Source organism: Saccopteryx leptura, chromosome 4, assembly GCF_036850995.1.
Source record: "Saccopteryx leptura isolate mSacLep1 chromosome 4, mSacLep1_pri_phased_curated, whole genome shotgun sequence".
Taxonomy (NCBI): Eukaryota; Metazoa; Chordata; class Mammalia; order Chiroptera; family Emballonuridae; genus Saccopteryx; species Saccopteryx leptura.
Window position 1 is genome coordinate 223042990 of NC_089506.1, and position 27895 is coordinate 223070884.

The following is a 27895-nucleotide window of genomic DNA, read 5'->3' on the forward strand; positions in this document are numbered from 1 at the left end:
CTGAATTTTTCACTTGGAAATGGTTTAAAGTTATAGTAATTTCATCTGAATTACAACTTAGATGTGAAAAAACAGAAACCAGGCTCTAAAAAGACTTGAAAATCCTTTGTGAGATGGAGAAAGCTACAGCATACTTTCCAGGATTATATTTTTCAGCAAATATGTGTATGATTTGAATCCCTGGGATTTAGAAGCAAGAAAAAAATGTATTTTAAAATAGTATTCAAGAAGCAGGGACACAGAGAATTACTAAAAACAGGCCACAGTGAATGTAACTTATTACACTTGGTCTGAGTGTCTTCTCTGTGTCTTCGTCCAGCAGTGGTCAGGTGCACGGAGGGCGGAAGGCAGAGGTTCTCTTCTAGGTACGCTGGTCTAGCACTGAGGAGAAGCTGGTGCTGAGAACACAGACATGGGGACTCTCCTCACTAGGATCTAAGACACTGTCACGTAGTAAGCGAGTTAGGAACAAACTGTGCAGAGACATTTAGGTTTCGTTATTTTCCAATAAAACCCACTCACTGTGTGCCACGTGACCGTGGAAGTGTCCAAGCACCCATACCTCCTGATGTGGGAATTTTCAGTGTCTCATCCACAGATATGTGCAACTGCACATGTGGAAGGCCTCGGGCATATTCTGAAATGGCTGGCATTTCTGCATGGCTGGGATACAGATGAAAGTGATTCTGCACCAGACCTTTCTATCTGATCCTAAATACTAATAAGAACTGTGACCTTTCACAGTAACAGAAGCGCGAGAACTCACCATGAGAAAGAAATACCATGGTTGGGACACGCCGTACACTCCCGGAAAGACAGTTTCTATATACCAGGCCACAAGGCCGTATAACAAAGCATCAAGTAAAAGCATTCCTATAATATAGCCAAATGTGAGGTTATCCTCTATGGTGGCTGGTGTCCAAAGGTTATCCCACTTAGCACCAATTTCTGAAATAAAAAAGGAGATATTTACCATTGATAGAAGCTCTGTGGCTGAAACAACAAAGAAAAAAGATTGTTGATACTCTAAATTTTGCCACTGTGAATTATCTATATGTTGATACCCTAGTATAAAGGTCATCTTAGAAAATAATGGAATACGTAATAACATTGGTTTCTTTCCTCCTCCCCTTCCAAATCATGGATAGAAGCGCCCGTGTGATGACTGCTGGGGAGGGCTGGGGGAGGTGGAGGAGAGTAACGGGGGGACAGATGGTGATGGAGGGAGACTTGACCTGGAGTGGTGAACACGCAGTGCAGTGTACAGATGATGTGCTATGGAACTGTGCACCTGAAACCTGTATAATCCTGTTGACCAGTGTCTCTCTAATAAACTCAATAAAGAGAGATATGTATAAAAATAAACATAAATGATTGAAACAAAGTCAACAACTGAAATAAAAATAAACAATAACAAAAATGTCAAGAAAAAAGTGGATCTACTAGATCCCATCCTTCTACTTTATCCCTCATACTAAATTCCCACTGAAATAACCATCAAGATATACAAATTTGGAAAAAAATTCAACAGTAACAGAGATAAATGCTGACTACCAAGCAGAGTGATGAAAATGGAAAGAGGAAGCTGTTGAAAGAGGACAAGCAGCCTTTACTGCAACTCCTCTATTTCCAGGCAGGGTGCAGCACAGCTGAAAAGCAGGCAGGCCTCCAGGAAGCTCCTGGTGCAAAGAGCAAGACGTGAAGAGGACAACAGCCCGTGTGACTTGTCCTTCCTTCAACAGGGGCCTGTGGACCCTGTAGACCAGCTTTCCTGTAGACCAGCACCTTCAGAAGAATGTTCAGGAAGCGATGATTTTCAAAATAAAAGCCATTTGAGGCAGTGAAGAGCAAACTAGAAACCCCAGGAAAAAAAAGGTAGACTATAAATTTCAGAAAGCCTACACTAACTTGAGAAATTGTCCACCCAAACACAATAGGAGTCCCTGAAAGAGAAAATAAGCAATATAAAAAAGACACAGTAACTAAATAATAAAATGAAAGAATCTGGCAAAAATAACTCAATTAGAAAAGTAAAATTATACATTTTGTTGCAGGATGTACAATGAAAATCCCATATTTAAATAAATTTTAGTGAATTTTTAATGCCTCATGTATAAAGTATCCATAAATAAGTTATGTTACAGTCTTCTAATTGGATCCTCATTGGAATTAGGTTTTTGTTCATAGATTAGAAAATTTAGTATCCTCAATCTTCCTCATTCATCAGTAAGTGCAACAAAATTCTTACTAAATCCCAACAAGACTTATCAAGTCATCTGAAGCTCAGGTGGAGAGCACAGGGACAGGAGTGACCTGAAGCTCAGGTGGAGAGCACGGTGACAGGAGTGACCTGATGTTCAGGTGGAGAGCACAGTGACAGGAGTGACCTGAAGTTCAGGTGGAGAGCACGGTGACAGGAGTGACCTGAAGTTCAGGTGGAGAGCACAGGGACAGGAGTGACAGGAGTGACCTGAAGTTCAGGTGGAGAGCACAGTGACAGGAGTGACAGGAGTGACCTGAAGTTCAGGTGGAGAGCACAGGGACAGGAGTGACCTGAAGTTCAGGTGGAGAGCACGGTGACAGGAGTGACCTGAAGTTCAGGTGGAGAGCACAGGGACAGGAGTGACCTGAAGCTCAGGTGGAGAGCACGGTGACAGGAGTGATCTGAAGCTCAGGTGGAGAGCACAGTGACAGGAGTGACCTGAAGTTCAGGTGGAGAGCACGGTGACAGGAGTGACCTGAAGTTCAGGTGGAGAGCACAGTGACAGGAGTGACCTGAAGTTCAGGTGGAGAGCACGGTGACAGGAGTGACCTGAAGTTCAGGTGGAGAGCACAGTGACAGGAGTGACAGGAGTGACCTGAAGTTCAGGTGGAGAGCACAGGGACAGGAGTGACCTGAAGCTCAGGTGGAGAGCACGGTGACAGGAGTGACCTGAAGTTCAGGTGGAGAGCACAGGGACAGGAGTGACCTGAAGCTCAGGTGGAGAGCACAGGGACAGGAGTGACCTGAAGCTCAGGTGGAGAGCACAGTGACAGGAGTGACAGGAGTGACCTGAAGTTCAGGTGGAGAGCACAGTGACAGGAGTGACAGGAGTGACCTGAAGCTCAGGTGGAGAGCACAGGGACAGGAGTGACCTGAAGCTCAGGTGGAGAGCACAGGGACAGGAGTGACCTGAAGTTCAGGTGGAGAGCACAGGGACAGGAGTGACCTGAAGCTCAGGTGGAGAGCACAGTGACAGGAGTGACAGGAGTGACCTGAAGTTCAGGTGGAGAGCACAGTGACAGGAGTGACCTGAAGTTCAGGTGGAGAGCACAGTGACAGGAGTGACAGGAGTGACCTGAAGTTCAGGTGGAGAGCACAGTGACAGGAGTGACAGGAGTGACCTGAAGTTCAGGTGGAGAGCACGGTGACAGGAGTGACCTGAAGTTCAGGTGGAGAGCACAGGGACAGGAGTGACCTGAAGCTCAGGTGGACAGCACAGGGACAGGAGTGACCTGAAGCTCAGGTGGAGAGCACAGTGACAGGAGTGACCTGAAGTTCAGGTGGAGAGCACAGTGACAGGAGTGACCTGAAGCTCAGGTGGAGAGCACAGTGACAGGAGTGACCTGAAGTTCAGGTGGAGAGCACAGGGACAGGAGTGACAGGAGTGACCTGAAGTTCAGGTGGAGAGCACAGGGACAGGAGTGACAGGAGTGACCTGAAGTTCAGGTGGAGAGCACAGTGACAGGAGTGACCTGAAGTTCAGGAGGAGAGCACAGTGACAGGAGTGACCTGAAGTTCAGGTGGAGAGCACGGTGACAGGAGTGACCAGAAGTTCAGGTGGAGAGCACGGTGACAGGAGTGACCTGAAGTTCAGGTGGAGAGCACAGGGACAGGAGTGACCTGAAGCTCAGGTGGACAGCACAGGGACAGGAGTGACCTGAAGCTCAGGTGGAGAGCACAGTGACAGGAGTGACCTGAAGTTCAGGTGGAGAGCACAGTGACAGGAGTGACCTGAAGCTCAGGTGGAGAGCACAGTGACAGGAGTGACCTGAAGTTCAGGTGGAGAGCACAGGGACAGGAGTGACAGGAGTGACCTGAAGTTCAGGTGGAGAGCACAGGGACAGGAGTGACAGGAGTGACCTGAAGTTCAGGTGGAGAGCACAGTGACAGGAGTGACCTGAAGTTCAGGAGGAGAGCACAGTGACAGGAGTGACCTGAAGTTCAGGTGGAGAGCACGGTGACAGGAGTGACCTGAAGTTCAGGTGGAGAGCACAGTGACAGGAGTGACCTTGAAGTTCAGGTGGAGAGCACAGTGACAGGAGTGACCTGAAGCTCAGGTGGAGAGCACGGTGACAGGAGTGACAGGAGTGACCTGAAGCTCAGGTGGAGAGCACAGTGACAGGAGTGATCTGAAGTTCAGGTGGAGAGCACAGTGACAGGAGTGACCTGAAGCTCAGGTGGAGAGCACAGGGACAGGAGTGACCTGAAGTTCAGGTGGAGAGCACAGGGACAGGAGTGACCTGAAGTTCAGGTGGAGAGCACAGGGACAGGAGTGACCTGAAGTTCAGGTGGAGAGCACAGGGACAGGAGTGACAGGAGTGACCTGAAGCTCAGGTGGAGAGCACAGTGACAGGAGTGACCTGAAGCTCAGGTGGAGAGCACAGTGACAGGAGTGACCTGAAGTTCAGGTGGAGAGCACGGTGACAGGAGTGATCTGAAGTTCAGGTGGAGAGCACAGGGACAGGAGTGACCTGAAGCTCAGGTGGAGAGCACGGTGACAAGAGTGACCTGAAGTTCAGGTGGAGAGCACAGGGACAGGAGTGACAGGAGTGACCTGAAGTTCAGGTGGAGAGCACAGGGACAGGAGTGACCTGAAGTTCAGGAGGAGAGCACAGGGACAGGAGTGACAGGAGTGACCTGAAGTTCAGGTGGAGAGCACAGTGACAGGAGTGACAGGAGTGACCTGAAGTTCAGGAGGAGAGTACAGGGACAGGAGTGACCTGAAGCTCAGGTGGAGAGCACAGGGACAGGAGTGACCTGAAGTTCAGGTGGAGAGCACGGTGACAGGAGTGACCTGAAGCTCAGGTGGAGAGCACAGGGACAGGAGTGACCTGAAGTTCAGGTGGAGAGCACGGTGACAGGAGTGACAGGAGTGACCTGAAGCTCAGGTGGAGAGCACAGGGACAGGAGTGACAGGAGTGACCTGAAGTTCAGGTGGAGAGCACAGGGACAGGAGTGACCTGAAGTTCAGGAGGAGAGCACAGGGACAGGAGTGACAGGAGTGACCTGAAGTTCAGGTGGAGAGCACAGTGACAGGAGTGACAGGAGTGACCTGAAGTTCAGGAGGAGAGCACAGGGACAGGAGTGACCTGAAGCTCAGGTGGAGAGCACAGGGACAGGAGTGACCTGAAGTTCAGGTGGAGAGCACGGTGACAGGAGTGACCTGAAGCTCAGGTGGAGAGCACAGGGACAGGAGTGACCTGAAGTTCAGGTGGAGAGCACGGTGACAGGAGTGACAGGAGTGACCTGAAGTTCAGGTGGAGAGCACAGGGACAGGAGTGACAGGAGTGACCTGAAGTTCAGGTGGAGAGCACAGTGACAGGAGTGACCTGAAGTTCAGGTGGAGAGCACAGGGACAGGAGTGACCTGAAGCTCAGGTGGAGAGCACAGTGACAGGAGTGACCTGAAGTTCAGGAGGAGAGCACAGTGACAGGAGTGACCTGAAGTTCAGGTGGAGAGCACAGTGACAGGAGTGACCTGAAGCTGAGGTGGAGAGCACAGTGACAGGAGTGACCTGAAGTTCAGGTGGAGAGCACAGGGACAGGAGTGACAGGAGTGACCTGAAGTTCAGGTGGAGAGCACAGGGACAGGAGTGACCTGAAGTTCAGGTGGAGAGCACAGTGACAGGAGTGACCTGAAGTTCAGGTGGAGAGCACAGGGACAGGAGTGACCTGAAGCTCAGGTGGAGAGCACAGTGACAGGAGTGACCTGAAGTTCAGGAGGAGAGCACAGTGACAGGAGTGACCTGAAGTTCAGGTGGAGAGCACGGTGACAGGAGTGACCTGAAGTTCAGGTGGAGAGCACAGTGACAGGAGTGACCTTGAAGTTCAGGTGGAGAGCACAGTGACAGGAGTGACCTGAAGTTCAGGTGGAGAGCACAGGGACAGGAGTGACCTGAAGCTCAGGTGGAGAGCACGGTGACAGGAGTGACAGGAGTGACCTGAAGCTCAGGTGGAGAGCACAGTGACAGGAGTGATCTGAAGTTCAGGTGGAGAGCACAGTGACAGGAGTGACAGGAGTGACCTGAAGTTCAGGTGGAGAGCACAGGGACAGGAGTGACCTGAAGTTCAGGAGGAGAGCACAGGGACAGGAGTGACAGGAGTGACCTGAAGTTCAGGAGGAGAGCACAGTGACAGGAGTGACCTGAAGTTCAGGTGGAGAGCACGGTGACAGGAGTGACCTGAAGTTCAGGTGGAGAGCACAGTGACAGGAGTGACCTTGAAGTTCAGGTGGAGAGCACAGTGACAGGAGTGACCTGAAGTTCAGGTGGAGAGCACAGGGACAGGAGTGACCTGAAGCTCAGGTGGAGAGCACGGTGACAGGAGTGACAGGAGTGACCTGAAGCTCAGGTGGAGAGCACAGTGACAGGAGTGACCTGAAGCTCAGGTGGAGAGCACAGTGACAGGAGTGACCTGAAGCTCAGGTGGAGAGCACAGGGACAGGAGTGACCTGAAGTTCAGGTGGAGAGCACAGGGACAGGAGTGACCTGAAGTTCAGGTGGAGAGCACAGGGACAGGAGTGACCTGAAGTTCAGGTGGAGAGCACAGGGACAGGAGTGACAGGAGTGACCTGAAGCTCAGGTGGAGAGCACAGTGACAGGAGTGACCTGAAGCTCAGGTGGAGAGCACAGTGACAGGAGTGACCTGAAGTTCAGGTGGAGAGCACGGTGACAGGAGTGATCTGAAGTTCAGGTGGAGAGCACAGGGACAGGAGTGACCTGAAGCTCAGGTGGAGAGCACGGTGACAGGAGTGATCTGAAGTTCAGGTGGAGAGCACAGGGACAGGAGTGACAGGAGTGACCTGAAGTTCAGGTGGAGAGCACAGGGACAGGAGTGACCTGAAGTTCAGGAGGAGAGCACAGGGACAGGAGTGACAGGAGTGACCTGAAGTTCAGGTGGAGAGCACAGTGACAGGAGTGACAGGAGTGACCTGAAGTTCAGGAGGAGAGCACAGGGACAGGAGTGACCTGAAGCTCAGGTGGAGAGCACAGGGACAGGAGTGACCTGAAGTTCAGGTGGAGAGCACGGTGACAGGAGTGACCTGAAGCTCAGGTGGAGAGCACAGGGACAGGAGTGACCTGAAGTTCAGGTGGAGAGCACGGTGACAGGAGTGACAGGAGTGACCTGAAGCTCAGGTGGAGAGCACAGGGACAGGAGTGACAGGAGTGACCTGAAGTTCAGGTGGAGAGCACAGGGACAGGAGTGACCTGAAGTTCAGGAGGAGAGCACAGGGACAGGAGTGACAGGAGTGACCTGAAGTTCAGGTGGAGAGCACAGTGACAGGAGTGACAGGAGTGACCTGAAGTTCAGGAGCAGAGCACAGGGACAGGAGTGACCTGAAGCTCAGGTGGAGAGCACAGGGACAGGAGTGACCTGAAGTTCAGGTGGAGAGCACGGTGACAGGAGTGACCTGAAGCTCAGGTGGAGAGCACAGGGACAGGAGTGACCTGAAGTTCAGGTGGAGAGCACGGTGACAGGAGTGACAGGAGTGACCTGAAGTTCAGGTGGAGAGCACAGGGACAGGAGTGATCTGAAGTTCAGGTGGAGAGCACAGGGACAGGAGTGACCTGAAGTTCAGGTGGAGAGCACAGGGACAGGAGTGACCTGAAGTTCAGGTGGAGAGCACGGTGACAGGAGTGACCTGAAGCTCAGGTGGAGAGCACAGGGACAGGAGTGACCTGAAGTTCAGGTGGAGAGCACAGTGACAGGAGTGATCTGAAGCTCAGGTGGAGAGCACAGTGACAGGAGTGACCTGAAGTTCAGGTGGAGAGCACAGGGACAGGAGTGACCTGAAGTTCAGGTGGAGAGCACAGGGACAGGAGTGACCTGAAGTTCAGGTGGAGAGCACAGGGACAGGAGTGACCTGAAGTTCAGGTGGAGAGCACAGGGACAGGAGTGACAGGAGTGACCTGAAGTTCAGGTGGAGAGCACAGTGACAGGAGTGACCTGAAGCTCAGGTGGAGAGCACAGTGACAGGAGTGACCTGAAGTTCAGGTGGAGAGCACAGGGACAGGAGTGACAGGAGTGACCTGAAGTTCAGGTGGAGAGCACAGGGACAGGAGTGACCTGAAGTTCAGGAGGAGAGCACAGGGACAGGAGTGACAGGAGTGACCTGAAGTTCAGGTGGAGAGCACAGTGACAGGAGTGACAGGAGTGACCTGAAGTTCAGGAGGAGAGCACAGGGACAGGAGTGACCTGAAGCTCAGGTGGAGAGCACAGGGACAGGAGTGACCTGAAGTTCAGGTGGAGAGCACGGTGACAGGAGTGACCTGAAGCTCAGGTGGAGAGCACAGGGACAGGAGTGACCTGAAGTTCAGGTGGAGAGCACGGTGACAGGAGTGACAGGAGTGACCTGAAGTTCAGGTGGAGAGCACAGGGACAGGAGTGATCTGAAGTTCAGGTGGAGAGCACAGGGACAGGAGTGACCTGAAGTTCAGGTGGAGAGCACAGGGACAGGAGTGACCTGTAGTTCAGGTGGAGAGCACGGTGACAGGAGTGACCTGAAGCTCAGGTGGAGAGCACAGGGACAGGAGTGACCTGAAGTTCAGGTGGAGAGCACGGTGACAGGAGTGACCTGAAGTTCAGGTGGAGAGCACGGTGACAGGAGTGACCTGAAGCTCAGGTGGAGAGCACAGTGACAGGAGTGACCTGAAGCTCAGGTGGAGAGCACAGTGACAGGAGTGACAGGAGTGACCTGAAGCTCAGGTGGAGAGCACAGGGACAGGAGTGACCTGAAGTTCAGGTGGAGAGCACAGGGACAGGAGTGACCTGAAGTTCAGGTGGAGAGCACAGGGACAGGAGTGACCTGAAGCTCAGGTGGAGAGCACAGGGACAGGAGTGACCTGAAGTTCAGGTGGAGAGCACAGGGACAGGAGTGACCTGAAGTTCAGGTGGAGAGCACAGGGACAGGAGTGACCTGAAGTTCAGGTGGAGAGCACAGGGACAGGAGTGACCTGAAGCTCAGGTGGAGAGCACAGGGACAGGAGTGACCTGAAGTTCAGGTGGAGAGCACAGGGACAGGAGTGACCTGAAGTTCAGGTGGAGAGCATAGGGACAGGAGTGACCTGAAGCTCAGGTGGAGAGCACAGGGACAGGAGTGACCTGAAGTTCAGGTGGAGAGCACAGGGACAGGAGTGACCTGAAGTTCAGGTGGAGAGCACAGTGACAGGAGTGACAGGAGTGACCTGAAGTTCAGGTGGAGAGCACAGGGACAGGAGTGATCTGAAGTTCAGGTGGAGAGCACAGGGACAGGAGTGACCTGAAGTTCAGGTGGAGAGCACAGGGACAGGAGTGACCTGAAGTTCAGGTGGAGAGCACAGGGACAGGAGTGACCTGAAGTTCAGGTGGAGAGCACGGTGACAGGAGTGACCTGAAGTTCAGGTGGAGAGCACGGTGACAGGAGTGACCTGAAGCTCAGGTGGAGAGCACAGTGACAGGAGTGACCTGAAGCTCAGGTGGAGAGCACAGTGACAGGAGTGACCGGAGTGACCTGAAGCTCAGGTGGAGAGCACAGGGACAGGAGTGACCTGAAGTTCAGGTGGAGAGCACAGGGACAGGAGAGACCTGAAGTTCAGGTGGAGAGCACGGTGACAGGAGTGACAGGAGTGACCTGAAGTTCAGGTGGAGAGCACAGGGACAGGAGTGACCTGAAGTTCAGGTGGAGAGCACAGGGACAGGAGTGACCTGAAGTTCAGGTGGAGAGCACGGTGACAGGAGTGACAGGAGTGACCTGAAGTTCAGGTGGAGAGCACAGGGACAGGAGTGACCTGAAGCTCAGGTGGAGAGCACGGTGACAGGAGTGACCTGAAGTTCAGGTGGAGAGCACAGGGACAGGAGTGACCTGAAGTTCAGGTGGAGAGCACGGTGACAGGAGTGACCTGAAGTTCAGGTGGAGAGCACAGGGACAGGAGTGACCTGAAGCTCAGGTGGAGAGCACAGTGACAGGAGTGACAGGAGTGACCTGAAGTTCAGGTGGAGAGCACAGTGACAGGAGTGACAGGAGTGACCTGAAGTTCAGGTGGAGAGCACAGTGACAGGAGTGACAGGAGTGACCTGAAGTTCAGGTGGAGAGCACAGTGACAGGAGTGACAGGAGTGACCTGAAGTTCAGGTGGAGAGCACAGGGACAGGAGTGACCTGAAGCTCAGGTGGAGAGCACAGGGACAGGAGTGACCTGAAGTTCAGGTGGAGAGCACAGAGACAGGAGTGACCTGAAGCTCAGGTGGAGAGCACAGTGACAGGAGTGACAGGAGTGACCTGAAGTTCAGGTGGAGAGCACAGTGACAGGAGTGACAGGAGTGACCTGAAGTTCAGGTGGAGAGCACAGTGACAGGAGTGACAGGAGTGACCTGAAGTTCAGGTGGAGAGCACGGTGACAGGAGTGACAGGAGTGACCTGAAGTTCAGGTGGAGAGCACGGTGACAGGAGTGACAGGAGTGACCTGAAGTTCAGGTGGAGAGCACAGTGACAGGAGTGACCTGAAGTTCAGGTGGAGAGCACGGTGACAGGAGTGACCTGAAGTTCAGGTGGAGAGCACAGGGACAGGAGTGACCTGAAGCTCAGGTGGAGAGCACAGACAGGAGTGATCTGAAGTTCAGGTGGAGAGCACAGGGACAGGAGTGACAGGAGTGACCTGAAGTTCAGGTGGAGAGCACGGTGACAGGAGTGACAGGAGTGACCTGAAGTTCAGGTGGAGAGCACGGTGACAGGAGTGACAGGAGTGACCTGAAGTTCAGGTGGAGAGCACAGGGACAGGAGTGACCTGAAGTTCAGGTGGAGAGCACGGTGACAGGAGTGACAGGAGTGACCTGAAGCTCAGGTGGAGAGCACAGGGACAGGAGTGACCTGAAGTTCAGGTGGAGAGCACAGGGACAGGAGTGACCTGAAGTTCAGGTGGAGAGCACGGTGACAGGAGTGACCTGAAGTTCAGGTGGAGAGCACAGACAGGAGTGATCTGAAGTTCAGGTGGAGAGCACGGTGACAGGAGTGACAGGAGTGACCTGAAGTTCAGGTGGAGAGCACAGGGACAGGAGTGACCTGAAGTTCAGGTGGAGAGCACAGACAGGAGTGATCTGAAGTTCAGGTGGAGAGCACGGTGACAGGAGTGACAGGAGTGACCTGAAGTTCAGGTGGAGAGCACAGGGACAGGAGTGACCTGAAGTTCAGATGGAGAGCACGGTGACAGGAGTGACAGGAGTGACCTGAAGCTCAGGTGGAGAGCACAGGGACAGGAGTGACCTGAAGTTCAGGTGGAGAGCACAGGGACAGGAGTGACCTGAAGTTCAGGTGGAGAGCACGGTGACAGGAGTGACCTGAAGTTCAGGTGGAGAGCACAGGGACAGGAGTGACAGGAGTGACCTGAAGTTCAGGTGGAGAGCACAGGGACAGGAGTGACAGGAGTGACCTGAAGTTCAGGTGGAGAGCACGGTGACAGGAGTGACCTGAAGTTCAGGTGGAGAGCACAGTGACAGGAGTGACAGGAGTGACCTGAAGTTCAGGTAGAGAGCACAGTGACAGGAGTGACAGGAGTGACCTGAAGTTCAGGTGGAGAGCACAGTGACAGGAGTGACAGGAGTGACCTGAAGTTCAGGTGGAGAGCACGGTGACAGGAGTGACAGGAGTGACCTGAAGTTCAGGTGGAGAGCACAGGGACAGGAGTGACTAGGGAACAAGGTGTGGGTGCAAGACTAGCAAACACTGAGCCTTGTTATAAAGCAATGATGAGCAAAGACATGGCAGGGACACAAAACCAGACTGGAAAAATCAACAGAGCAGAAAAGAATACCAGAAACAGACCCATGCACATATGGAAATGATGGAAAACAAGGTGGAATCAGAAACCAGTAAAGAACAAACTATCCAATAAATGAATGTCATGAAAATAAATAATTAAGTTCTTACCTTATAACAAACAGAAGTATCAACTCTATGTTTATTGAAAACCCAAATGTAAAAATAAAAATACATAAATTTTAGAAGAAATTATAAGATTATTATCTTTATGACTCCGAGTCTAAAAGGATTTTTTGGAAAAGACTGACAAATGATTACATTAAATTAAGGAAGCTAACAATACAAATTTTGGAAAGGAAGTCCATTCTAGAAAGACAAAGAAGAAAGGCATCCTCCTCTCCCCAAGTAAGAAATGAATTAAATGGGAAAAAACTGGCAAAGGAAAGAGACAGAACAGGTACATGGATCCTAGGTTTTCCATTTCAGGGAAACTCCGGCAGCCACTTGGGTGGGCTCATGTGTAATTCCCAAACTGTGCGATGGTGGCATGGGTACTGGCACAGTCAGGACCTGAGGTGGGACAACGGGCTTCTCATGTCTTAAACGCCAGAGCTTGCAGAAATTTCTAAGTGTGAAGGCCAGAGTCTCAGAGAGGGCCTGGCCACGGCAGAGGAACGCAGCCAGAATCACACTTCTGACAGACAAGGTACATTCTCAGACGGACATGGTGCCACATGGGCCACACATAAATAAATACACCTCAGCTCTGGAGGGTACTCCACCACAGACGCAAAAGGTCCCGATCCAAATACGTCTGAGGCTCCCATTTTCATTCACCACAAGAGATTCATAAATTCCCCTCTCCACACATATCATCTTGAAGGAGAAGAGAGATGTCTGAAAGGTTGATACACCCATAAGAACATGAATAAATCACTGGGTAAACTTATATTACATTGGTTTTCTTCAGCCCAGTAGTGTGGAGTTTGGAGGAATATTAGTGATAGGAAATAAAGAAGCTATATTTGTTTTTAAAATGAGAGTAGTGTACTATATTATTGGAAAGAATGTAGAAAAACTCATGTGCTATTTATCTCTTTTTGAAAGGTGTCATAATAGCAATTAAAATTGTTAAAAACACATCAAAAGATAGCATTTTTATATCTAGGAATGTATTTGTATTAGTATGTACACTGCATGAGCAAATATAATATGTATATTCTTGTGGGTAACAGCAAAAAATTGGAAACCACTCAAATGTGCATTGATAGAGAACCAGTTAATTATAGTACTTCTTCACAATGGAATATTATACAACTTTGGATAAAAAACACTTACCTATGTGGGAAGAGGTCTAATATAAATATTGAATATATAGCATAAAGTAAATACAGCAATTTGTAGGTTATAAGGTTTAAAATGATTTTGAGAGTATAACTGGGGCTTTAATGTGAAGAGATGGGAACACTTAATTTTTCACATTTCTGATTGATTTTTTGACAGTTCACATAATTGCCTTTACAGTAAATAAAAAATCAGGGGATAAATAACTCTTATTACATTTCTTACCTCTTTACCACGCCGCCTTGTTCTACCATTCTAGGAATCAAATAGCAAAGGCAAAACTTTCAAGGCAAACACTTACCTTTTATTTCCAGCTTCATCAGAAGATTAACACCCAGTGCCAGTGCAACATTTGAGCTGAGACAGGCAGCCACCTTGGTCGTGAGGGTTATACATCCATAGTTTTGACTAATGGAGTTAAATGGGAAAAAACTGGCAAAAAATAGGAAGCTTCCAACAGAAGCAGCTAAATGGACTGCGGAGAAGAAGGAAAGTGTAAGTCAGTATAAAACAATATGCAAAATGGTGAGTTACAGAAAACTTTTTATGCCATGCTACAGTAACAGAATGCAAGCTGTATGAAGGAAGAAAATTTTTTTTCTACCGTTGTATCACCAGTGTCTGATACATTGTACGTGCTCAGTAAATATGTGTTGAATAACTGCATTAAGTATAGGGTGTGTTAATGTATAAGATATTTAACACATGTGATAAATATAAATATTTAGTCATTTAGGGCTTCCAGTTAAGATGGCAACATAGGTAAATGGCATACTTACACCCTCCCAAAACCACATCAAAATTACAACTAAACTATCGAACAACTGTCAATCCTACAACTGAGAATATGAAGAAGTCACATCCCGATTGGTGGGAGGGGCGCAAACGTGTAACAGGCTGGCCCCACTCCCACCTGTGGTGGACAAACATCGGGAGGGGTGTCTCAGCTGTAGAGGTCCCCCCTGAGGAGCAAGGGGTCCCAGCCCCACACCAGGCCCCCCAGCTCAGGGTTCCAGTGCCGGAAGAGCCGTCCCATCACTTCTGTTAGTAAAAACCAGAGGGAATTTTGGCTGAGTGAGTCGAGGGCTGCTGGAGTCCCAGGGGTTCCCCCTAAAAGGACCATGCAGGGCCTTCCCAAGAATTACTCCTCTGAGCTCCTGTGCGGGGGCAGCAGCTTGGCAGGCTTGAAGGACACATGGAAGGTGAGGGCCACATTTCTCACAGACGGAAGTGTGGCCGAGGCCACTGTGGCTTTGCTGAGCCCTTCTGCCTCAGACCAGCCGGCAGGCACCGTATCTGAGTCTCATCGACCTGGCTATCCCTGTTGACCTTGCCCTGGAGATTTCCTGAGACTCAGCCCCACCCCAGTTGCAGGCACACCAAAGCTGTTTCCAGTGGCTTTTCCGTACAAATGTTCCGTCATAACTCATTGTGGCAGACTTTCCTAATATTTCTCAAAGCAGCAGCATCTGGCCTTGCTGGGCCTCATAGCTCTTGTTAAGTGGTCCCAGGACAACCACTCAGGGCTGCTGGCCTTGGTTCATAGCTGGGCCTCTCTGGGGTACCTTGAAGACCAGCACAAGTAGCAACCATCTGCAGATGGCTTTGTAGCTCATGACAAGTGACCCCAGCAGAACACAGGCAGTGGCTGATCTTGTCCTGCACATCCTGAGGCTCCGGAGCCAGGGCACCCAGTGGATAGCTTCAGAGGATGTTGAAGCACCACCCAACCACCTCCACAAATGACACAGCCAAGGACAGAAGCAGTGGCCATCAGAGCCCAGCTGAAGGAAGTCTTGCTCTGTGGTGCAGGCTCTTGCGTAGCTGATCCTCCAAGGTGGCTGCAGCCACTCAATGCGGACACTTTGCCTGGCAGTGTATCCCTCCCATTGCGGAGCCAACAGCACTCAGCAATCAACACACCAGGAGGGTGCACACAGCCCACATGGGAGGGGCACACCTGTATGCACAGCTCAGGTGAACAGGGAGACTGTTCCACTGGATGCTACAAGACGACCACTACATTAAGCCACTCTACCAAGCTCAGAGCTCTACCTGATACATAGAAACAAACCCAGGGAGGCTGCCGAAATGAGGAGACAGAAAAAACATGTTCCAAATGAGAAAACAGAACAAAACTACAAAAAAAAAAAAAAAGAGAACAAATAAAAATGGAGACAAGCAATCGACTAGATGCAGAGTTGAAAACACTGGCTATAAAGATGCTCAGTAAACTCAGTGAGAACTCCAACAGCATACAAAGGACCAGTCAGAAATGAAGAATACACTAATTACAATAAAGAATAATTTACAGGGAATCAACAGTAGAATTGATGAAGCTGATAATCAAATCAGTGATTTGGAATATAAGAAAGCAAAAAAAAAACCCCACCCTATCAGGGCAGCAAGAAGAAAAAGAACCCCAAAATAAAGACAGTGTGAGGAGCCTGTGGCACAACTTCAAGCACACCAACAATCTCATCTCGAGGGTGCCAGGAAGGGACAAGACAAAAACAATGAAAAACCTATGTAGAAAAATGACAGGAAGCTTCCCTAACCTGGTGAAGGAAACAGACACACAAGTCCAGGAAGCACAGAGAGTTCCAAACAAAATGAATCCAACGAGGCCTTCACAAAGAAACATAATTAAAATGCCAAAAATTAAAGACAAAGAGAGAATCTTAAAAGAAGCAAGTGACAAGGAGTTAGTTACCTACCAGGGAGCTCCCATAAGACTGTCAGCTGACTTCTCAGAAACTCTGCAGGCCAGGAGGGAGGGGCACGAAATACTCAAAGTGGTGGAAAGCAAGGACCTATAACCGAGATGACTCTACCCAGCAGCCAAGCTGTCATTGAGAATCGAAGGACAGGTAAAGAGCTTCCCAGACAGGAAAAGCTGAAGGAGTTCATCAACACCCAACCAATTATCACATGAAATGTTAAAAGATCTTTAAGAAAAAGAAGAATGGTGACATCAGAGTCTGAGGGCATGAGAGATACCCCCGATCTCTCCCCTTGAAATGTCAACAGACTGAGCAGCTATAACACAGTGAAGCAACCCCAGCTGGGCTGGCAGGCTTGCCTGACAGGTCTGCACACCAAATGGACTAAGGGGGGAAGGTCTGAGAAGGGAGGAGGAAGAGAAGATGCACTCGCGGTCAGCTCCAGCGAGGAGAGAGGCTTGGGCTTCCCGAGTTCTCGTCCGCTGGGGCTCCAGAAAGAAGGGAAGCCTGGAGAGACTGGGTCATTTTCTTTTCTGCTGGGGCTCTGGAGAGGAGGGAGGCTCAGGCTGGGCTTTGTCTGCAGGGCTGTAGAGAGAGGAGAAGCCCCGACTGTCTGGGGTTTTCTCTGCATGGGCTCTTCAGGGGGGAGAAGCCTGGAATCACTGGGTCTCCTTCTGCCAAGGAAGTGGTGAGACTGAGGGGCAGAGGGGAGATAACCAGAGCGGGTTCAGAACGAGGGGTCATCCTTCTGCCAAGGAAGTGGTGAGACTGAGGGGCAGAGGGGCAGATAACCAGAGCGGGTTCAGAACGAGGGGTCATCCTTCTGCCAAGGAAGTGGTGAGACTGAGGGGCAGAGGGGCAGATAACCAGAGCGGGTTCAGAACGAGGGGTCATCCTTCTGCCAAGGAAGTGGTGAGACTGAGGGGCAGAGGGGCAGATAACCAGAGCGGGTTCAGAACGAGGGGTCATCCTTCTGCCAAGGAAGTGGTGAGACTGAGGGGGAGATAACCAGAGCGGGTTCAGAACGAGGGGTCATCCTTCTGCCAAGGAAGTGGTGAGACTGAGGGGCAGAGGGGAGATAACCAGAGCGGGTTCAGAACGAGGGGTCATCCTTCTGCCAAGGAAGTGGTGAGACTGAGGGGCAGAGGGGAGATAACCAGAGCGGGTTCAGAACGAGGGGTCATCCTTCTGCCAAGGAAGTGGTGAGACTGAGGGGCAGAGGGGAGATAACCAGAGCGGGTTCAGAACGAGGGGTCATCCTTCTGCCAAGGAAGTGGTGAGACTGAGGGGCAGAGGGGAGATAACCAGAGCGGGTTCAGAACGAGGGGTCATCCTTCTGCCAAGGAAGTGGTGAGACTGAGGGGCAGAGGGGAGATAACCAGAGCGGGTTCAGAACGAGGGGTCATGGCCAGAGCTCCTTCCTGTGTCTCCTGCAGCCTGCACTCTGCACAGAAACGGAGAGAACCAAAGTGCAGCCCCCAGCAGCCCAGATCCCATTTCCCCGCCTCACGGGGACAGACCGTGGCCGAGACAGGCCCCACAGCCAGCTCTGCAGCCGCTCCCTCCCCCGAGAAACAGAGGTGCTCCTCGTCTCGTCCCCTGGTCTGCTGAGTCGTGGGGCAGAGAGCTCAGAGGTCTGGGATCACTGCTACTACAGCTGTAAAGCCCTCTCCACATGCCCCACCCACCACCGTGACTGCCACCCTGCCTGCATCATTGCTACAGCAACACCTAAGTGAAGGTCAGCCCTGGGTTTTCACACAGAAACACCTGTAACATGGTGCCAAGTACTGGAAGAAAACAGAAAAATCTCTCAAAACAATCTTTTTTTTTTTCCATTGAATTTCATTTTAATTAGTTTTTATATATTTTATTCTTATTTTCTTATAGTTGTTTCTCTTTGTTTTTGCTCTTTATTTTTTGTAGATTTTTTTCACTTGTCATTATTTTTAAAAATTTTTATAATTTCATTGTAATGTTTACTTTTATTTTTCTTATTTTCTGGTTGATTTTTGTTAGAGTTATAAACAATACTACCACTCTCAAATGCCATCAAGGAAGAAGAAATTGAATACCATGGCTAAACAAAAAAGAGACATAGTTCAGAAACAAAACAAAAAATCTCCAGAAAGCAGGTTCAATCACATGAAAACCTTGGAGTTAAACAATAGAGAATCAGAAATTGAAGTTCTGAAAATACTCAATGAGATGCGAGATAAAGATAATAGGCAACTTAATGAGTTCAAAAAACAAATTAATAAACAAAAGGAGTGTTTCACCAAGGAGACTGAAACTTAAAACAAACAGTGATGAAGAACTCAATACATGAAGAAATGTTTACCTGAAACCTATGTACTCTTACTGACCAATATCACCATGATAAAATTAATTTTCTAAATGAAATTTAAAAAAGAAAGAAAAATGAGGTGGCAGGTTTAGCTAATAAAACAGGCCAGAGAGAATAAAAAATCAGTGACATCAAAGACAAGCAACTAGAGATGCTACAGAAAGAAGATAGGAAATCATGAATTTAAAGAACGATAGAGCTCTATGAGAACTGTCTGACTTCAACAGAAAGAGCAATATCAGAATAATGGGGATATCAGAAGAGAGAGGGAGAAGGGAATGGAGAGGCTATTTTAAAAAATAACTGATGAGAAGTCCCCAAGCCTGTGGAAAGAGTTACATTCTCAAATCCAAGAAGCAATCAGAATGCCAAGTTACCTTAACCCAAACAGACCTATTCCAAGGCATATCATAATAATATTATCAAAAATCAGTAATAAAGAAAGAATCCTCAAGGCAGCCAGGGAAAAGAAGAACATGACATATAAAGGAAGGCCCATCAGGGTATTATCAGACTTCTCAGCAAACTCTCTACCAGCCAGAAGAGAGTGGACCCAAACAGTCAAAGTACTGAAAGAGAAGAAATACCAGCCAAGAATACTATCGATATGTCCATCAAAGTTATCCTTCAAATATGAAGGAGAAATAAAAACTTTTGCAGACATACAGAAGCTGAGGGAATATATTACCAGAAAACCCCCACTGCAGGAAATACGAAAGGGGGTTATTCAACCACATACAAAGAACAAAACAAATCAAAACTACAAGTAAAAGCTCCAACAAGGTTAAAATAAAAACAAGGAAGTTTCTGTGACAACAATAACATAAAAGGAGGGAGGAGCAGCAAGATCTGTAGCAGCAAAGGAGGGTGGAGTGCAGAAGCACTCATAAGACAAAGGACTCTTGTACATATGGTCATTTTTCTCTTAATAAACTATTACAAAAAAAAGCCACTACTGAAATACATAGTTTCAAAAAAAAGAAACAGGGGAAAGAAGTACGAAATACCATCAAACAAAAACAACTGACAGAAACACAAAAGAAAAGAACCAAAGGAGACACAGAACTACCAGAAAACAAAACATAAAACGGCTATAGGAAATCCTCAAGTGTCAATAAGTACCCTAACTGTAAATGAACTGAATTCACCAATCAAGAGGCACAGAGCAGCAGATTGGATCAAAAAGCAAAACTCAACCATACACAGCCTTCAAGAGACACATCTACGGTGCAAGGACAAAAATAAACTCAAAGTGAAAGGCTGGAAAACCATTCTCCAAGCAAATAATACCCAAAGAAAAGGAAGTGTAGCCATACTTATATCTGACAATGCTGACTTCAAAACAACAAAGTAACAAGAGAACAAGATGGACATTTCATAATGAATGATAAAGAGGACACTATACCAAAAAGACATAAGGCTTCTTCATATATATGCACTGAACCAGGGAACACTAAAATATATTACATCTACTAACTGATCTAAAAATAGCAGACAAAAATACAATCATACCTGGAGAACTCAACACACCACTGACAGCTTTAGACAGATCATCCAAACAGAAAATCAATAAAGAAATATTGGTCTTAAATGACACACTAGACCAAATGGACTTAATACATATTTACAGGACATTTCATCCCAGAATATCAGATTATACATTCTTTCCAGTGTGCTTGAAGGTTTTCCCTTGCTTAAATTTTCTGGAATAATTTGAGAAAGACAGGTGTAAATTCTTTTTAAAATATTTGGTAAATTTACCTGTAAAGTCATCTGGTCCAGGACTTTTGTTTGCTGGAAGTTTTTTTGATAACTGCCTTAATGATATTAGGTCTAATCAGTCTATTCAGGTTTTCTGATTCTTCCAGCTTCAATTTTGGAAAAATTATGTTTCTAGAAACTAATCCATTTCACCCAGGTTGTTCAATTTGTTGGCATATATGTGTTCATATCATTTTCTTATAATCCTTTGTATTTCTCTGATGTCAGCTGTTACTATTCTTTAATTTGATTTTATTTATTTGGGTCATATTTCTTTGTTTTAACAAATTCAAACTTATTTAAATCACTTCAAGCTTCTTTTTCACAATGGTATAAAACTAGAAGTCAACTACAATAAAAAAACTGAAAAATATTCAAACACATGGAGGTTAATAGCTTGTTATTAAACAAGAAAGGGGTTGTGAAATCAAGAAAGAAAGAAAAAATTACTTGGAAACAAATGAATATGAACACTCAACAACCACAAACCTATGAGACACAATGAAAGCAGTCTTGAGAGGGAAGTTCATAGCATTACAGGCCTACCTCAAGAAGCAAGAAAAATAGCAAGTAAACAATCTAACCGTACACCCAAAAGGACTAATAAAAGAACAACAGCCCAGAGTAAAAGGGAGAAAAATATTAAAGTTTAGAGCATAAGTGACACAGAGACTAAAAGTCTCTGTGAATAAAACCAAGAGTTGTTTTTTTTGTAAAGAGAAACAAGATTGATGAAACTTCAGCCAGACTCATCAAGAAAAAATGGAGAGAAGACCCAAATAATTATATTCTTTGGAATTGCTAAGTCATAAGGCAGTTCCACTTCTAATTTTTTTGAGGAAACTCCAGATGGTTCTTCACAGGGGCTGTACCACTCTGCACCCCCAACAGCAGTGCATGAGTGTTGTCTTTTGTCCACATACCTGTCAACACTTGTTTTATGTGGACACATTGATGTTTGCCAGCCTGACAAGTGTGAGGTATCTCACTGCAGTTTTAAATTGCATTTCTCTGATGATTAGTGAAATTAAACATCTTTTTATGTCTATTGGCCACATGTATATCCTCTTTAGAAAAGTGTGTAATGAGGTACTCTGTCCAATCTTTAATTGAATTGTTTGGTTTTTATTTAGTGTTGAGTTGTGTAAGTTATTTGTAAATTTTGGTTAGTAACTCATCAGATGTATCATTAATGAATATGTTCTCTCAGTCAGCCGTCTTTTCATTTTGTCGAAAATTGTATTTGCTTTGGAAAAACTTTTTAGTATGATGTAGTCCCATTTGTTTATTTTCTTTGGTTCCCTAGCCTTAGAACAGTGGTTCTCAACCTGTGGGTCACGACCCCGGTGGGGTCGCCTAAAGCCGTCGGAAAATACATAATGCATATCAGGTATTTACATTCCGAATCATAACTGTAGCAAAATTACAGTTATGAAGTAGCCACCAAAATTATTTTTTGGTTTGGGGTCACTGCAACATGAGGAACTGTATTGCGGGGTCACAGCATTAGAAAGGTTGAGAACCACTGGTCTAAAAGAAGATATTCCTTGATCTTTTGGAATGTGATTAAAAAATTTCTAATAGAGAATTATATACAAAACCTTTAATAGACCAATCTGGGGTTATTTAGTCTCACATGTTTTTCTTGTGTGAACGCACACAGAGAGTCCGCTTCCCTGTCTACAGAGCCTTGCCACATAGTAAAGCACACAAAGGACACACCGAACAAACTAGTGGGTGAACAAGTAAATATCTCCATCCCTGAGAAGTGATCTGAAAACAACTTCTCTAGGAAGCACTGTTTATTCATGCTAAGTTCTCATTGCTCACAATTTTATTTTATATTCTTTTATTTTTTATAGTTTTCATTTTTGTTAGAGTTCTTATATCCTTTTAAATATACACATTGGGACATATTTTTTCCAATGCTCTCTTTATCGCCTGTTAAATCATCTCATGTGTAATCTTCTATGACCGAATCTGAACCAAGACTATATAAGAAGTAGCTCAAAGGAGCACCCAAATATGACCCTATTTTGGTCAATTAAAAAAGAAGCGTGCACAGGAGAAAGTCTGACTCACCTTTACTGAAGAATGTGCTAATCATAAAGCCATACAATATGGACGCAATGGCGTAACAAATAAGAAAGACAAAGATGAGACTGGAGTCACTGAAGCGCAGGAGCGGCTCATGGCTGGACACCTGCAGGGAAACAGAACAGGTGTGAGGCACACGGCACACTGCAGCTCACGTCACACAGACACAGGGGAAGGGGGGAAGTGACGGCCCCAAGGAAGCATCACACTGCTCACTGACAGAAGCTCAATGAGCTGAAAGGGAACTAAATAGCTTATTAATTATAGGAGGATTTATGTTTTTGTTCTTTTTTCTCAGAGATTCAGCAGCCTATGAGTTTCCACAGTGGAGACAATATAAGCCATCGTTCATCTTCACGGCAACCTGAGACAATCGGTACACACTCGACAGAAATCACTGTGTCCCTCTGAAAAGGCAGCAGCAGCAGACTGCACTCAGGAAGAACTAAAATCCCTAATAGAGTGAATATGAACCACATGTAACTACTGGGCACCGAAAAAGTAGTTAATGTGACTGAGGAACTGAATTTTTATTATAATTATTTCTATTTCAATTTAAAAAGTATCAAATACTAAGTATTTCTAATAAAAATATTGCGTATAAATTAATGTGTTGTAAAAATAAAACACACACTGTAGTTTGAAGACTTTGCACAAAAAGAATGTAAAATATCTTAATTTTAAAATTGGTTGTGCATTGAAATATTTTATATGTATTTGGTTAAATTAAGTATATTATTAAAATAGTTTCACCAGTTCTTTTTACTCTTTAAATTTTATAGTGGCTACTAAAACTTTAATATGATTTATTAAATTTATATTGGATAGCACAGAATTAGACACTTGCCTTGACAAGGAGTATCCCACATATCAAAGTGATAATGATAATATAAAAAAATAAGACTGTGAAGAAATAGGAAGTCCAGATCATCCAGTTTCTAAGCCCAATTATGAGCTGGTACTCCTGTAGTACAAAAGTCAACACAAATCAGATATCACAATGTTTTGACATACATTTACAAAATTCAATTCTCATAGAAACCTATATAAAAAGGCAATACTGTTTTTTATTTTGTAAATGAAAATAAATCAATGCTCAAAAAGTCAAGTATGTTCACAGATACAGACAACGGGGTGGCGAGAGCCAGAGGGAAGGGGGGGTGAAGGTGGAGGAGGAGGCACAGGGGCAGAGATGGGGATGGACAGAGGGGGTGAAGGTGGAGGAGGAGGCACAGGGGCAGAGATGGGGATGGACAGAGGGGGTGAAGGTGGAGGAGGAGGCACAGGGGCAGAGATGGGGATGGACAGAGGGGGTGAAGGTGGAGGAGGAGGCACAGGGGCAGAGATGGGGATGGACAGAGGGAAGGGGGTGAAGGTGGTGGAGGAGGCACAGGGGCAGAGATGGCGATGGACAGAGGGAACGGGGTGAAGGTGGAGGAGGAGGCACAGGGCAGAGATGGGGATGGACAGAGGGAAGGGGGTGAATGTGGAGGAGGAGGCACAGGGCAGAGATGGGGATGGACAGAGGGGGTGAAGGTGGAGGAGGAGGCACAGGGGCAGAGATGGGGATGGACAGAGGGAAGGGGGTGAATGTGGAGGAGGAGGCACAGGGCAGAGATGGGGAAGGACAGAGGGGGTGAAGGTGGAGGAGGAGGCACAGGGGCAGAGATGGGGATGGACAGAGGGAAGGGGGTGAATGTGGAGGAGGAGGCACCGGGGCAGAGATGGGGATGGACAGAGGGGGTGAAGGTGGAGGAGGAGGCACAGGGCAGAGATGGGGATGGACAGAGGGAAGGGGGTGAAGGTGGAGGAGGAGGCACAGGGCAGAGATGGGGATGGACAGAGGGGGTGAAGGTGGAGGAGGAGGCACAGGGGCAGAGATGGGGATGGACAGAGGGAAGAGGGTGAAGGTGGAGGAGGAGGCACAGGGCAGAGATGGGGATGGACAGAGGGGGTGAAGGTGGAGGAGGAGGCACAGGGCAGAGATGGGGATGGACAGAGGGAAGGGGGTGAAGGTGGAGGAGGAGGCACAGGGGCAGAGATGGGGATGGACAGAGGGAAGAGGGTGAAGGTGGAGGAGGAGGCACAGGGCAGAGATGGGGATGGACAGAGGGGGTGAAGGTGGAGGAGGAGGCACAGGGCAGAGATGGGGATGGACAGAGGGAAGGGGGTGAAGGTGGAGGAGGAGGCACAGGGGCAGAGATGGGGATGGACAGAGGGGGTGAAGGTGGAGGAGGAGGCACAGGGCCGAGATGGGGATGGACAGAGGGAAAGGGGTGAATGTGGAGGAGGAGGCACAGGGGCAGAGATAGGGATGGACAGAGGGGGTGAAGGTGGAGGAGGAGGCACAGGGGCAGAGATGGGGATGGACAGAGGGGGTGAAGGTGGAGGAGGAGGCACAGGGGCAGAGATGGGGATGGACAGAGGAAAGGGGGTGAAGGTGGAGGAGGAGGCACAGGGCAGAGATGGGGATGGACAGAGGGGGTGAAGGTGGAGGAGGAGGCACAGGGGCAGAGATGGGGATGGACAGAGGGAAGGGGGTGAAGGTGGAGGAGGAGGCACAGGGGCAGAGATGGGGATGGACAGAGGGGGTGAAGGTGGAGGAGGAGGCACAGGGCCGAGATGGGGATGGACAGAGGGAAAGGGGTGAATGTGGAGGAGGAGGCACAGGGGCAGAGATAGGGATGGACAGAGGGGGTGAAGGTGGAGGAGGAGGCACAGGGGCAGAGATGGGGATGGACAGAGGGAAGGGGGTGAAGGTGGAGGAGGAGGCACAGGGGCAGAGATGGGGATGGACAGAGGGGGTGAAGGCGGAGGAGGAGGCACAGGGGCAGAGATGGGGATGGACAGAGGGGGTGAAGGTGGAGGAGGAGGCACAGGGGCAGAGATGGGGATGGACAGAGGGGGTGAAGGCGGAGGAGGAGGCACAGGGCAGAGATGGGGATGGACAGAGGGGGTGAAGGTGGAGGAGGAGGCACAGGGGCAGAGATGGGGATGGACAGAGGGAAGGGGGTGAATGTGGAGGAGGAGGCACAGGGGCAGAGATGGGGATGGACAGAGGGAAGGGGGTGAAGGTGGAGGAGGAGGCACAGGGCAGAGATGGGGATGGACAGAGGGGGTGAAGGTGGAGGAGGAGGCACAGGGCAGAGATGGGGATGGACAGAGGGGGTGAAGGTGGAGGAGGAGGCACAGGGGCAGAGATGGGGATGGACAGAGGGGGTGAAGGTGGAGGAGGAGGCACAGGGGCAGAGATGGGGATGGACAGAGGGGGTGAAGGCGGAGGAGGAGGCACAGGGCAGAGATGGGGATGGACAGAGGGGGTGAAGGTGGAGGAGGAGGCACAGGGGCAGAGATGGGGATGGACAGAGGGGGTGAAGGTGGAGGAGGAGGCACAGGGGCAGAGATGGGGATGGACAGAGGGGGTGAAGGTGGAGGAGGAGGCACAGGGGCAGAGATGGGGATGGACAGAGGGGGTGAAGGTGGAGGAGGAGGCACAGGGGCAGAGATGGGGATGGACAGAGGGGGTGAAGGTGGAGGAGGAGGCACAGGGGCAGAGATGGGGATGGACAGAGGGGGTGAAGGTGGAGGAGGAGGCACAGGGGCAGAGATGGGGATGGACAGAGGGGGTGAAGGCGGAGGAGGAGGCACAGGGCAGAGATGGGGATGGACAGAGGGGGTGAAGGTGGAGGAGGAGGCACAGGGGCAGAGATGGGGATGGACAGAGGGGGTGAAGGTGGAGGAGGAGGCACAGGGGCAGAGATGGGGATGGACAGAGGGGGTGAAGGCGGAGGAGGAGGCACAGGGCAGAGATGGGGATGGACAGAGGGGGTGAAGGTGGAGGAGGAGGCACAGGGGCAGAGATGGGGATGGACAGAGGGGGTGAAGGTGGAGGAGGAGGCACAGGGGCAGAGATGGGGATGGACAGAGGGAAGAGGGTGAAGGTGGAGGAGGAGGCACAGGGCAGAGATGGGGATGGACAGAGGGGGTGAAGGTGGAGGAGGAGGCACAGGGGCAGAGATGGGGATGGACAGAGGGAAGGGGGTGAATGTGGAGGAGGAGGCACAGGGGCAGAGATGGGGATGGACAGAGGGAAGGGGGTGAAGGTGGAGGAGGAGGCACAGGGGCAGAGATGGGGATGGACAGAGGGGGTGAAGGTGGAGGAGGAGGCACAGGGGCAGAGATGGGGATGGACAGAGGGAAGGGGGTGAAGGTGGAGGAGGAGGCACAGGGGCAGAGATGGGGATGGACAAAGATGTAGCTTGAGGCGGAGAATGTACGATGCCCTGTGCAGATGGTGTTCTACTGAGTTGTACACTTGACACCTGTATGGTTTGGTGAACGATATCATCACAATAAATTAAAAATAAATAAATGTAAAAGAAAGTGAAATGTGTTGATCAAAATTATGTAGTTAATAAGGACAGTATTGGCATTAAAATATATTTCTCCTGAGTTCAGAGATTTTTTTTTCAATACTATACCTCATACTAGACAAAAATGGAAAGCATGTCAAATTAAACTTTGAGGCATTAAGACCTGTTTTATGTTATAGACTACCTCCAAGAAATATTAGGGAAATGTATCTATGTTTTAAAAAATCCAATTGTCCTCAAGCTCCACCCATTTTGCTGTAATTGGCTAAGCAGTATTCCATTGTAAATATCAGTCTACTGAGTGAAATAAGTAAATCAGAAAAAGCTGAGGACAGTATGATTTCACACCTAGGTGGGATATAATATAACACTGGACGTAGATAAAAGTGCAGTGGTTACCAGGGAGAGAGGATTGCAGGGGGAGGGGGGAGGGGAGTAAAGAGGGACAAATATATGGTGACAGAAAATGATCTGACTTTGGGTGATGGGCACATAAGGCAATTAACAGTTCAAATACTATAGAGATATTTGCCTGAAATCCATGTATTCTTATTTACCAATGTCATCCTATAAAATTTAATTTTCTAAAAAAAAAAAAAAAATCCATCGTAAGTTAGAAGTCAGTTGTACTTCTCAGGCTTGCTCCTGGCGGGCAATGTGGCCTTTTCTACCTCTCTGCTGCTTTCAAGATGTTCTCTTTGTGTTTGGTTTACAGTAGTTTAAATGTGTAGGTGTGTATGTGTGCATGTGTGTGTGTGATGTATTTATCCTACTTTGCATTCTCTGAGTTTCTTCAATCTGTGGTTTGATATCTATCATTAATTTTGGAAAAATTCTCTGCCATTACTTCTTCAGCTCTATTTTCTCATCTCCTTTTTTGGAATTCCAATTATATAAATGTTATACCATTTGATATTGTCCTATACCTTTTGAATGCTTTTTCTGGATTTTTATATTTTGTTTTTTCTTTGCATTTCAGTTTGTGTAATTTCTTTCTTTTTTTGTGTGAGAAAGAGACGTATATGAAAGGAGATGAGGGAGATGACGTCAGAGTAATGGCGGGGTAGGAAGCGATACCGATAAATCTCCCCCAAAACTCAACAAGATCTTCAACCAGAAACAGAAAAACCTATACTTGGAGCTTCCAGATGCTTCGCAATACACCCAAAGGTATGATTGAGTGAAAAATTGGCTAAATATATAACCAAACCCCGAAGGAAATAGGGAGTAAGAAATGCTCCGCCTTCCTCACTAACC

General features: G+C 48.4%; 1 protein-coding gene across 1 annotated transcript in view; it reads right to left on the reverse strand.

Moving 5' to 3' along the window:
- LOC136404364 (phospholipid-transporting ATPase ABCA3-like) overlaps positions 1-27895 on the reverse strand; it is a 152484-nt gene that overhangs the window by 100508 nt on the left and 24081 nt on the right. Inside the window, exons 6-9 of the mRNA XM_066383682.1 lie at positions 23107-23229; positions 22251-22356; positions 13639-13812; positions 767-948 (exon numbers count right to left, since the gene is read on the reverse strand). Of these exons, the coding sequence (XP_066239779.1) occupies positions 767-948; positions 13639-13812; positions 22251-22356; positions 23107-23229 (585 nt within the window). The remainder of the gene's footprint in view (positions 1-766; positions 949-13638; positions 13813-22250; positions 22357-23106; positions 23230-27895) is intronic.